The sequence below is a fragment of the Trachypithecus francoisi genome, unplaced genomic scaffold, assembly GCF_009764315.1.
Source record: "Trachypithecus francoisi isolate TF-2019V2 unplaced genomic scaffold, Tfra_2.0 Lachesis_group1, whole genome shotgun sequence".
Taxonomy (NCBI): domain Eukaryota; kingdom Metazoa; phylum Chordata; class Mammalia; order Primates; family Cercopithecidae; genus Trachypithecus; species Trachypithecus francoisi.
The window spans coordinates 8,670,753-8,682,835 of record NW_022681454.1 but is presented as its reverse complement, the minus strand read 5'-3'; the positions used below and the strand labels follow the sequence as shown (position 1 = coordinate 8,682,835).

At 54.7% G+C, this 12,083-nt stretch overlaps 1 protein-coding gene across 4 annotated transcripts; it reads right to left on the bottom strand.

Moving 5' to 3' along the window:
- Positions 1-68: 68 nt before the first annotated feature.
- LOC117085131 lies at positions 69-7,671 on the bottom strand. Of its 4 annotated transcripts, none has more exons than XR_004437803.1 (4): positions 6,676-7,671; positions 5,717-5,867; positions 4,447-4,685; positions 69-580 (listed from the first exon to the last, which is right to left on the bottom strand). XR_004437803.1 is itself a non-coding variant. In XM_033213741.1 (3 exons), exons 1-3 carry the CDS (start codon positions 7,153-7,155, stop codon positions 4,540-4,542), a joined length of 777 nt encoding a protein of 258 aa, XP_033069632.1. In that variant the 5' UTR covers positions 7,156-7,671; the 3' UTR covers positions 3,677-4,539. The 4 variants fall into 4 exon arrangements, 1 of the variants encoding a protein (XP_033069632.1); XR_004437802.1 differs by lacking the exon at positions 69-580 and adding an exon at positions 616-727; XR_004437804.1 differs by lacking the exon at positions 69-580 and adding an exon at positions 620-727 and having other exon boundaries at positions 4,447-4,643.
- Between the last annotated feature and the right edge of the window lie 4,412 nt (positions 7,672-12,083).

The following is a 12,083-nucleotide window of genomic DNA, read 5'->3' as shown; positions in this document are numbered from 1 at the left end:
TGCCCAGGGAGTTCCACCACCATCTCCCCTCTGGCCGCCAAGGAAACCGAGGCTCATGGTGACCTGGCCCAGGTCTGTTGGATTCAGGGTCCTTCTCATCCCCAAGATCAGAGGGCTGCCACCAGGGAAGGAGCTGGCCCCTAGACACACCCCGGAAGCACACCAGGGAAGGATGCCCTGGGGACTTCGGTATGTTATTGCAAAAAACAAAAACAAAAAACATTTATTGCTATTTGAACCCTGCTTTCATGCCTCCATTTCCCAGAAAATGAGCCATGGGAGACACCAGGAGAGGCAGACCATCCTCCTTGCACAAAACCCACTACCTCGGACGCTGTCCTCAGCGAGGGTGGCTGGGGGCCAACCAGGGGCCCACCCACAGGTTGACCCTGCAGACATTGAGCTCCGTGGCGAAGGTCCTGGCCTTCTGGTAGAAGAAGAGCGACTTCTCGCGGTCTAGGAGGAAGCTGTGGTAGATGGTGGCCAGCCGTGTGTAGATCTTCAGCTGTGCTTTCTTGTTGCCCAGGTCCACGGTGGCTGCCAGTGCCAGCTGGTAGTACCCGGCTGCATCAAACGGGTCCCGAAGGGGACAGGCCATGCTCAGCAAAAGGGGGACTCAGAGCCTGTCCTCCCAGAGGCCTTTCCTGTCTCCAGGTCATTCCACATGTCCAGCCAATGCTGGCTCACCCCATGAGCCCTGAAGCCTGTGACACTGCTGTGGTCTCAGCTGCAGGAGATGGGGACGACCCTGACACCCCTGGAAGCCTTCCTGTCCCTATACCCCACTCATCCCAAGCCTCCTGCCCCAGTCCCACCCTCTCTGCAGGCAGTGGCTGCTTTCCCCATGGGCTGAGGTCAGGGCAGATCCTGCCTGCTCTGAGAGTTCCATGCAGGACCCGTGGCTCCAAGCCACAGCAGGGGCACAGCATTGAGTGACTCAGGCTCTCCTCTGGCCCCTGTCCATGCTGACCATTTCCAGGCCCTCCACGGGCCAGGCCAGGTACAAAACCATCTCACGGGTGTCCTCTCTGGCAATGTTCCCTGAAATATTGACAGAGTGTGACTCCCAAGACATCCACTCCCGTTTTCTTTTTTTTTTTTTTTTTGAGGCGGAGTCTAGCTCTGTCGCCCGGGCTGGAGTGCAGTGGCCGGATCTCAGCTCACTGCAAGCTCCGCCTCCCGGGTTTCCGCCATTCTCCTGCCTCAGCCTCCCGAGTAGCTGGGACTACAGGCGCCCGCCACCTCGCCCGGCTAGTTTTTGTATTTTTAGTAGAGACGGGGTTTCACCGTATTAGCCAGGATGGTCTCGATCTTCTGACCTCGTGATCCGCCCGTCTCGGCCTCCCAAAGTGCTGGGATTACAGGCTTGAGCCACCGCGCCCGGCCGACATCCACTCCCGTTTTCAATGCATCTTTGGCTCAAACTCACCATCCCTGGGTTAGGGTGCCACCTCCCAGACCTCCTCCTTGACCCTCCCATCCCCCACCCAACTTCTCCCCAGGCGCCTCCTCCACATGGGGGTCACCCAAGGGACCTCTCTAAGGCCCATGCCTGGCCTGTCCCCCTTTACCATCTCAAGATGGCTCCCAGGGCCAAGGACAAAGTCCAAGATGCAGCAGTCCATTCCCTCATTGCCCCGCCCCACACACGCAGCAGGGGCGTGAGAAGTCCCCGAGTCACCGCCACTGCTCATCCGATGCCCCCCTGGCCCAGCCGAACACTGGACTCTGTGCTGGGTGCATGGCTGAGCCTAACGTCCTTGCTCCCAGCTCCCAGTCTGGGGGACCTGGGAGTGAACACTGACCACACAGGGTGGCCTGGGCTGTGGCAGAGGGAAGCCCAGGAGCCTGTGGGGAGCCCAGGAGGCCCCAGACTCAGTCGGGGGTGGGAGGCAAGGGCTTCCTGAAGGGGTAGGGACATCCCAACGAAACAGGAAGGAGCCAGCCAAAGCATATGTCTCTGTGTGTGCCTGTGTGTGTGTGCCTGTGTGCGCGCGTGTGTCTGTGTGTGGTGCCTGTGTGTGTGTGTTCCTGTGTGTGTGCCTGTGTGTGCGTGGGTCTGTGTGCGCGCCTGTGTGTGTGCCTGTGGGTGTGTGCCTGTATGTGTGTGCCTGTGTGTGTGTGTTCCTGTGTGTGCCTGTGTGTGCCTGTGTGTGTGTGCCTGTGTGTGCCTGTGTGTGCGTGTCCCTGTGTGTGCCTGTGTGTGCGTGTCCCTGTGTGTGTGCCTGTGTGCACGTGGGTCTGTGTGTGTGTCTGTGTGTGTGCCTGTGCCTGTGTGCCTGTGCCTGTGTGTGTGACTGTGTGTGCGTGTCTGTGTGTGTGACTGTGTGTGCGTGTCCGTGTGTGTGTGCCTGTGTGCGCGCCTGTGTGTGCCTGTGCCTGTGTGTGTGCCTGTGTGTGTGTGCCTGTGTGTGCGTGTCTCTGTGTGTGTGCCTGTGTGCGTGTGGGTCTGTGCACGCCTGTGTGTGCGCCTGTGCCTGTGTGCCTGTGCCTGTGTATGTGTGCCTGTGCCTGTGTGTGTGGCTGTGTGTGCGTGTGACTGTGCCTGTGTGGGTGCCTGTGCCTCTGTGTTTGTGTGCCTGAGTGTGTGTGTGTGCCTGAGTGTGCGTGTGCCTGTGCGTGTGTGCATCTGTGTGTGCCTGTGTGTGCACGCCTGTGTGTGCGTGTACCTGTGTGTGTGCCTGTGCGTGTGTGCATCTGTGTGTGCCTGTGTGTGCACGCCTGTGTGTGCGTGTACCTGTGTGTGTGTGCCTGTGCGTGTGTGCATCTGTGTGTGCCTGTGTGTGCGTGTACCTGTGTGTGTGTGCCTGAGTGTGTGTGCCTGAGTGTGCGTGTGCCTATGCACATTTGCGTGTGCCTGTAGTGTGTACAGCAGCTAGTGAGCAGCTAGTGAGTGGCAGGCTGAGCCAGGACACACCTAATCCACCCTATTCCAGGGCTCACTCTCACATGTAGACTAAAGGGGACCCCATTTTAGAGGCAATCTGCAAGGATGCCCATTTACCCCTGCCTCTCTGCCAGCCTTCCAGGCCCCATCCAGCCCGGCTTTCTCTCCCACTCCTCTGGGCCCTGGGTCCAGAGCCTCCTATACAAGGAGGAGGGTGTGGCCTTGGAAAGACAACCGCCCTTGGGGAATTCCGAGGGGACCTCCCTGTGGGAAGCTGGCCTGCGCTGACAGCATAGTCACCATGAGGCCCAGAGGGTTGTGCAGGGGTAGCCGGTGAAGGAGGCCTCTGCCCCTCGACCCCAACCGTGGACTTTGGCCTCTCAGGTACTACTTGGCCCTTTCCTTGCTCCTGGGCAGGCAGAGTGGGCGGCAGGCTTGACCAAGAGAGATAAAGGCCCCTTCTGGGAGGCCCGTCCCCTGGGTCCCAGGCGAGCCCCTGGGCCGTGAGCAGCGTCCCTCTAGGCCTGACACCTGGCACCTCCCTGTCTGGCTGGGACTTGGGAGTCCACAGGGACCGCTTCTGACCACCAGGTGTTGCCAGCACTGGGCGGGGACCTCCCAGGCAGCCCCAGGCCTGAGGTGGGGGTTACGGGGCGGGGTCTTAGGGCTGCCCCAGCTCCTCATGTTGTTCTAAGGCCCCTAAGATCTCGGTCCCTGGACTGGAGCGCCCTGGCTCCTCAGCCCATAAGGAGCACTAACGCGGTGCCGGTGCAATGCTAGGAGGGGTGGGCACCTGCTGGGCAGAAGGGTGGAGACACCCCAGCTCCAGGTCTGAGTCTGCCAGTCCCAGCTGTCCACCCCTGCAGGGCTGGGGGCAGAGGGAGCACAGGTCCCAGCACCTCCCCTCGAGACAGACCCGACCCAGCAAGGCCTCAGCCTGGCTGGCTGGGGCCCGGCCCCACTGCACCTGCCCTGCACTGGGGTTTCCCTGTCTGTGAAGCAGATGGTAAGACACCGGCCCCACCCCACCCTTCCTGGGTGATGTGAAGATTCAAGGTGTCTCGGGACTCCAGGAAGGAGTTGCTCGGTGCAGGCTGGCACCCTGGGCAGGCTTCCTAGAGGAGGCGCCGGGATTTGGGTTGGATCTTACAATGTGGATTCAATGTGAGGATGATGCCGTCCTCCGAAATGTCCTTCTCCCGACCCTGTTTTCTTAGTTAAATGCAACTTGACACTTGACTGTCAAGACTCAGCTTTGGTGTCACCTCCTCCAGGAGGGCCCCCCTGACTACAATCCCCCTTCTTTACTCAGAGGCCACCATTGCCCGCTCATGTGTCAGCCTCCCTGGTTGAGACTGAGTTCTTGAGGGTGGGGCCTGGCCAGCTTGGGAGCTGGGTTGTATCTGCTAACCTTGCGGCTCCTCCAGCTGGGTGCAGAGCTCCAGGGAAGCCACTGGGCCATTCCTAAGGAAGGCTGGAACCCAGACCCCTGGGGTCTGGGTGGGGATCCCACTCCAAGGGGGCTGGGAACACCCAGAGCCCTGCCCCTCCCCACCCACCTTCAGGTCGTAGAAGATGATGTCACCGAGCACCAGGTACACGTTCACACAGTAGAGGGTCTCCTCGTCGAACTCCAGCGGCGAGTTGCAGAGCTACAGGGCCTTGAGGTAGAAGTGCTCCGCCAGCTTGCCGTGGCCCAGCTGGTGGTGCAGGGTGGCCAGCCGGTGGTAGGCCACGCGCTCGTTCAGCCGGTCCCCTGGGGTGCAGGCCAAAGGGGCAGGTGTGAAGACGTGGCTCCCTGGGGCAGTCAGGCACAGGCCCCTCAGGAGCAGGTATGCAGACCCCGAGCAACACCTGGCTTGCCTCCAGGCACCTGTGGTCACCTGGGCAGCTCTGGCCAGTCCCTTCCAGGTTCCCAGACTCACTTTCCCATCTGCAAAGCAGAACTAATAAGGCCTGCCCCGTCTACTGTGAGGCTTTGGCAAAGTCGGACTTGGATGGCCCAATTCTGTGCCTACACATAGCCACCTGCCTTTGCTCACTGGTTTTAACCAGGGGAGCCCAAAAGCCATGCAGTCCAGGTGCTCCCGGGCACCCTGGCTCCAGGCAACCCACAGACGTGACATCTGACTCCTCCTGGGTGTGTCATGATCAGAGCCCCTACCTTGGGGAGTCACTGCATGCCTGAGCTCCAGGTCCCCCCACAGATGCGCAAACCCACCTAGGCTGTCTCTGATGTCCTCCCCTTTTCAGGGTGAGTGCCGTGGAGCCGGCATTCGATGTATTCCCGCACAGCTGCACACCTACTGCATACTGGACCCCAGGGCACAAGGCGCTGGGGCATGCAGTCTGCCCAGCGTTCCCTATCTCTGGAGGAGGACAGATGATCCTGGCACAGCACCAGGGGATGCCTGGCCTTAAGGAGCAGGCTACTGGAAGGGGAACTGGGATTTCATCAGCCAGAGAGCCGTGTGGTTGATGAGGGTGGGAAGGGCACAAGAGAAAGGGAATGTGCCACTCAACCTGGCACATACAGGGACCAACGAGATGCCTGGCATGTCTGGAAGGCAGATGGCACACTGCACGGCCCTTGTCAGCAGCGGGAAGAGGCAGAGGAAGCAGAGCTCAGCCAGGAAGGGAGCTCTGCACTGCGTGAGAGACCTCGGGCTGAGCCCCATGGCCGGATGGGAAAGCCAGCTGGGCAGATCTGCCTGCCTGGACAGGAGACCAGGAAAATCCCGCAGCTGTTTCAGCTCCTGCCCTGCAGACCTGGAGGTTGGGCTCTGGCAAAGTGTGGGTCCTGGCAGGGCGGGGGCTCAGGGGACCTACCCAGAGTGATGCTGAGTGCTAGGGCCATGTGGGCAAACTCCAAGCCCTCCTGGGGCTCCTCCAGCATAGCCAGCAGTGCCACCAGCTTGTTGCACAGCCACAACTCCGCCTTGCGGTTGCCCGTAGTCACTGCCAGGGGCAGGGCCTGGTCCTACCGCACAGGCAGGTGGGGTTAGGCTTCCCGCAGCACCCACCTTGCCCAGTGCCCTCCTCAGAGCTCAAACATGTGCTTGGAGCTTCCCATGCACCAGCTACCCCTGGACCTTGACACAGCTCTGTGCTCTGGGATAACGCACAGTTCAGACACCCAAGTTGGGGACTGAAGAGTCACCTGAGGCCCATCCAGCTACACCCGGCAGCCTCAGACCAGCCTCTCCCACCTGGGCACTGGGGGTCTGACTGGGGGGAGCCAGCACTCCTCTCTGCTCTAAAAACACCACATTTATCTGTGCCCAGGGCTGAGCCATACCATGAGCTCAGAGGAAGGGAGAAGCCGTCCCCGCTTCGGGGTGCAGGCAGACTCGGGCCCTGGCCCTGGGCCTCGCACTGACATGCTATGTGTCCTTTGACATGTCCCTGTGCCTCTCTGAGCCTCAGTGTCCTCATCTGTAAGATGGGGACAGGACTTCCCGCTCATGGTTGCTTAAGATCATCAGGTACAAGGGTAGGGCCATTGTCATGTACAGGCCCAAGCGTTTGTCCCGGGCAGGGGCACGGTCAATATCATTCCTGGTGAGACCACTAGGCAAGGGTAGGGCCATTGCCATGTCCAGGCCCCAAGCGTTTGTCCCCGGCAGGGGGCATGGTCAATATCATTCCTGGTGAGACCACTGGAAAACTAAGCATGGGCATGGATGGCCCTGCCTCCAGGTGGGAGGCCTCTGCCCTGCCACACCTGTGCCTCAGCCCTCCAGGTGCCCCCCTGAGGCCCACCCACATCAGCCCACAGGCCAGCTCACCCGGTAGAAGGACACGGCTTTCTTCTGCTTCCAGGCCTCATTGAAGAAGATGTCTCCAGCTGCCTCAAACAGCTCCAGCCCCAGGTTGGGGTCGCCTGTGTACAGGGCCACATTCTGTGCCACCTGAAAGGAGGCAGAAGTTTCCTCAAGACCCACACCTGGCAAGGTGGCCACGCCCACCTTCACCAGCCTCCTTCCTCTCACACACTGCAAGTACACCTGAGCATTTTTCAGACCCTGTGCATTAGGGCTGCCCCCACCACTGGCATGAGGACAATGAACTGATGCTCCTGAATGCCAGGAGGTGACTGAGCAGCTGCAGCCCAGGAGGCTGACACCTGTGAATCCTACCACCAGGGCTAGCCCTAGCCCACTGCACCTGTACTCAAACCAGTCTCCATGGCCCCTAGATTGCTGGGAGCCCATCCCCTGGCTCCCTTCTGCATTGCCACATCCCTGCCACAGCTCAGGGCCGCACATCAACAGTGTTTGTGGGTGGGCCTGGTCCCCTCTTGGCCATGAGCTCTTGATCTCTCTCCTCAGCTCAAGGAGGTATACAGCAGGTGCTCAATAATGAAAGCTTCACCAGGCTCGCGGGCTTCAGTTTGTTCCAGATCACACTCTGTTTGGGAAAGCCTCTGAAAACAGCTGCTATGATAGATGCATTTTGTAAGGAGATGTGCCACGTGTCACTTGGAGCAAGTTCTTCTGTGTGTTAACTGAGTGGCCACATTATTTGAGCATGTGCTGTATACCAGCAGGTGCTGGGCACTGTGAGGGGCCACGCCTCTGCCCTCAGGGAGAAGATGCTGGCTACTGGGGGAGGATATGAAGGAACCAGTTGGAGGGAGGGAAAAGGCATACAACTGGTGCTCAGCAGTGGCTTAGGAATGAGTGGATGGATGGATGGATGAATGGATGAGCAGATGTATAGATACATGGATGGATGGATGGGTGTGTGGATAGATGGATGCCTGGATGGATGGATGAATGGATGGATGGATGCATGGATGGATGGATGGATAGATGGACAGACGGATGGATGGACAGATGAATGGATGGATGGGTGGGTGGATGGATGGTTGGAATGATGTGTGTATGTATGTATGCATGTATGGGTGGGTAGATAATGTATGGATGGGTGGAGGGTAGATGATGTATGTACATATGGATAGACGGGTGGATAGACAAATGTATGGATAAACAAATGGACAGATAGATGAATGGAGGGATGGATTAATAGGTAGATTGGTGGTGGTGGATGGATGAATGATGGATGGATGGACGAAGAGGTGAATGGATGGATGGGTGAAAGGATGGATGATGGAAGGATGGATGATGGAAGGATGGATGGATGATGGATGGATGGATGGGTGGATGGATGGATGATGGATGGATGGATGGATGGATGGATGATGGATGGATGGAAGGATGAACAGGTGAATGGATGGATGATGGAAGGATGAATGGACGGATGGATGGACGAACAGGTGAATGGATGGATAGACGGGTGAATGGATGGATGATAAAAGGATGAGTGAATGATGGATGGATGAATGGACAGATGGATGGATGATGGATGATGGATGATGGACGGATGGATGATGGATGGATGAACCTGGGAGGTGGAGGCTGCAGTGAGCCAAGATTGCGCCATTGCACTCCAGCCTAGGCAACAAGAGTGAAGCTCCATCTCAAAAAAAAAAAAAAAAAAAAAAAAAGAAAAGAAAAAAGAGAAAATCAGTGTTATAAGGTTGTCCCTGGAGGATGAGTCCCCACACACAAGGGTGAGTCAGTTGGATGCTTGGATGCTGTAATATCCCTTTGGACATCACCCTAACACCACCATGTCAACTCCTGAAAATACTTGCTGACCCTCAAGTTAAAAAACACAAAGGCAGCCGGGCACGGTGGCTCACGCCTGTAATCTCAACACTTTGAGAGGCTGAGGCAAGTGGATCACCTGAGGTCAGGAGTTTGAGACCAGCCTGACCAACATGGAGAAACCCCATCCTTACTAAAAATACAAAATTAACTGGGCGTGGTGGTGCGTGCCTGTAACCTCAGCTACTCGGGAGCCACTTGAGAACCACTTGAACCCGGGAGGCAGAGGTTGCAGCAAGCTGGGACCACGCCATTGCACTCCAGCCTAGGCAAAAGAGCGAAACTCTTTCTCAAAAATATAAATAATAATAATAATAAAAAATAAAGAAAAGACAAAGGAGAGAAACTATCAGCCTTTCAAGATTGGCAACAGTGAGCAGAGTGCCCAGCTGTGAGGGAAAGAACAGCCACATCTGGAATCCTAGCCTGGGTGCTATGATGCGCCAGGAAGCAAACCTGACATTCAGAAACCGACACAGCACCTGGCACAAAGAGCCCCCAAGATACAGTAGCTAGGCCGGGCACGGTGGCTCATGCCTGTAATCCCAGCAATTTGGGAGGCCGAGGCCGGCAGATCACCTGAGGCCACGAGTTCAAGACCAGCCTGACCAGCATGGCAAAATCCCGTCTCTACCAAAAATACAAACATTAGCTGGGTGTGGTGGTATGCCCTTGCCTCCAGCTACTCAGGAGTCTGAGTCACAAGAATCACTTGAACCTGGGAGGCAGAGGTTGCAGTGAACTGATATCATGCCACTGTACTCCAACCTGGGCGACAGTGAGACTCTGTCTCAAAATTAAAAAAAAAAAAGATACAGTCGCTGCTACCATTATTACAATTGTCTTGCAATTACTGCCACCCCCTATAGACCCACAACTCTCAAACTCATTCACACAGTAGAGTGCCAGGCACACTTTTGTGGAACATCATGAAATCTGGATAAATTAAGCAAAAAATAGCCAAGTGCTATAAATGTTTATGCCGGCTCTCCCAGCATCTAAATTAGAATCTCATAGCCACAAATGCCGAAAGGCTTAAGAGATGTTAAGCAGGGACACTAAAACTGAGAAATTCTATGACCTTAACTTTTTTCTGAAACCTGCAAGAGAGACTGCCGTTTCAAGTTCAGCTGTCTAATAACTCCCTGTTCAGTATAAAATCAGGCTGAGCGGGGCTATCCTATGACATTACTACTATAGTATCCTGATTCCAACTTGATGGCAAATCCCCAAAGCCATGCTGTTAGCAACTCTCAGTGGAACTGAATCTTTACCTGCCTTTGATCTACAGTGGACAGAAGTCGGCCCGAGGTCACCGGGAAGGGAGGCGGGCAGCAAAGGTGGTATTTCAGCAGCTCACAATACCCGCTCTGTGGCCAAAGGCCTGACCTCCTGAGCGATGTCTGACCTTCAAACTCTGACAAACATATGTATTTACTCAGCAATTACAATTTAAACTACCCAAGGGGCAATTTAATCACTTGTATCAAAGGAAATAAATTAAAGCTTCCCTAGATCCCATAGCAGCAACAAGAAACAAAGGTAGCATTTGCACTCAAAAGAAAACAAAGAAACTTCTCTTTTCACCAGTACGTACCATTTCTGTTTTTCTCAGAAACCGTCTGTGTTATAACGCAGACAGACAGTGAGAAGCAGGGACCAACCACAAATTACAAAAGCTGTTAAATCTAATGATAAGTGAGCCAAGAGCAAGATCTCAAGTTTCTTAAATGTGAAAAGGACAGGGCAAGGCGGATGCTATTCTTTAACCTGGAAGAAATTGCTATTCCGTTTTATTGTTAACATCATCCAAGACTGAAATCTGCTGGGAAAATGGAGTCACCATGTTTCACAGTTTTATAATCTAGGGGTAGCCAGTGACTTTGCCTGACAGCATTCAATAACAGCGCTATGTTGAAAAGACAAACACAGAGATGGAAATTGGAGTCATACTAAATTTTGGTGCATTTTTGGGCAAAATAAATGCATATACCCTCAAATAATGAGGGTGGCAGTCTAAACTGCTAAAAAAAAAAAACCCTCTCAAAAGGGGCCACATTTATTAAAGCTGAAATATACTCTATGACTTAGTCATACCACTATGGGCATACCCTCAGCAGCAAAGAGAAGGTGTATGTACACACCGGGAGACGTGGAGAAGACATCATCAATTTCATTAGAAACCTAGCCATCCTGAAACAGCTGAACATTTGATTGATTGATTGATTGATGGATTGAGGCGGAGTCTTGCTCTGTCGCCCAGGCTGAAGTACAGTGGCGCAGTCTCTGCTCACTGCAACCTCCACCTCCTGGATTCAAGCGATTCTCCGGCCTCAGCCTCCCAAGTAGCTGGGATTCCAGGCGCCTGCCGCCACACCCAGCTAATTTTTGTAATTTTAGTAGAGATGGGGTTTCACTATGTTGGTTGGGCTGGTCTTGAATTCCTGACCTCAAGTGATCCTGTCGCCTCGGCCTCCCGAAGTGCTGGGATTACCGGCATGAGCCACCGAGCCCTGCCTTTATTTTTATTTTCTGAGACAGGGTCTTGCTCTCTCATTTAGGCTGCAATGCACAGGCATGATTAATGCTCACTGCAACCTCCAACTCCTGGGCTGACACACTCCTACCTCAGCCTCTGGAGTAGCTGGGGCTACAGGTGCTTACAGGCATGTGCCACCACACCTGGCTAATTTTTTTATTTTTTATTTTTTGTAGAGATGGGGTCTCGCTATGTTGCCCAGGATGCTTTTGAACTCCTGGTTTCAAGTGATTCTCTCACCTCTGCCTCCCATAGCACTGGGATTACAGGCATGGGCCACCACACCAGGCTGTACAATCGAACATTTCATCAAGAGATGAATCTCATGGAATGTTGGGTGAAAGAAGCAAGACACAAACAGATACATGCTGTATGGTTTCATTTACATCAAGTTCAAAATCAGGCAAAACCAGCCATGCAGACAGAAGTAAGGTGGGCCGAATAATCTTGTTTCTTTTTTTTTTTCTTTTTTCTCGAGATGGAGTCTCGCGCTGTCACCCAGGCTGGAGTGCAGTGGCCGGATCTCAGCTCACTGCAAACTCCGCCTCCCGGGTTCACACCATTCTCCTGCCTCAGCCTCCCAAGTAGCTGGGACTACAGGCGCCGTCACCGCGCCCGGCTAATTTTTTTGTAGTTTTAGTAGAGACGGGGTTTCACCGTGTTAGCCAGGTTGGTCTCGATCTCCTGACCTCGTGATCCGCCCACCTCGGCCTCCCAAAGTGCTGGGATTACAGGCGTGAGCCACCGCGCCCGGCCTGAATAGTCTGTTTCTTGACTGACGTGAGGGCACTCCATGAAACTCACGGAGTAGTACATTTACATTTTACACGTTTCAATATTTATGTCATACTTCAACAGAAACCCACATTAAAATATTAACTCATATAGGTTTGACAGTTTTAGGATTGCGTCTTTGTTCAGAAAAACGGTTACACATTAACTATAAACTAGAGTGTTACTTCAAAAATTGAAGTGGATTTCTTCA

What these genes read in the sequence shown, in the direction of transcription:
- LOC117085131 (XM_033213741.1), bottom strand. Translation starts at nt 7,155, where the DNA reads ATGTGCGGCCCTGAGCTGTGGCAGGGATGTGGCAATGCAGAAGGGAGC. An exon ending in AAGCCGTGTCCTTCTACCGG is followed by an intron (nt 5,868 to 6,675) that starts GTGAGCTGGCCT and finishes CCTGTGCGGTAG; the next exon opens with GACCAGGCCCTGCCCCTGGC. An exon ending in AGCACTCAGCATCACTCTGG is followed by an intron (nt 4,686 to 5,716) that starts GTAGGTCCCCTG and finishes TGACTGCCCCAG; the next exon opens with GGAGCCACGTCTTCACACCT.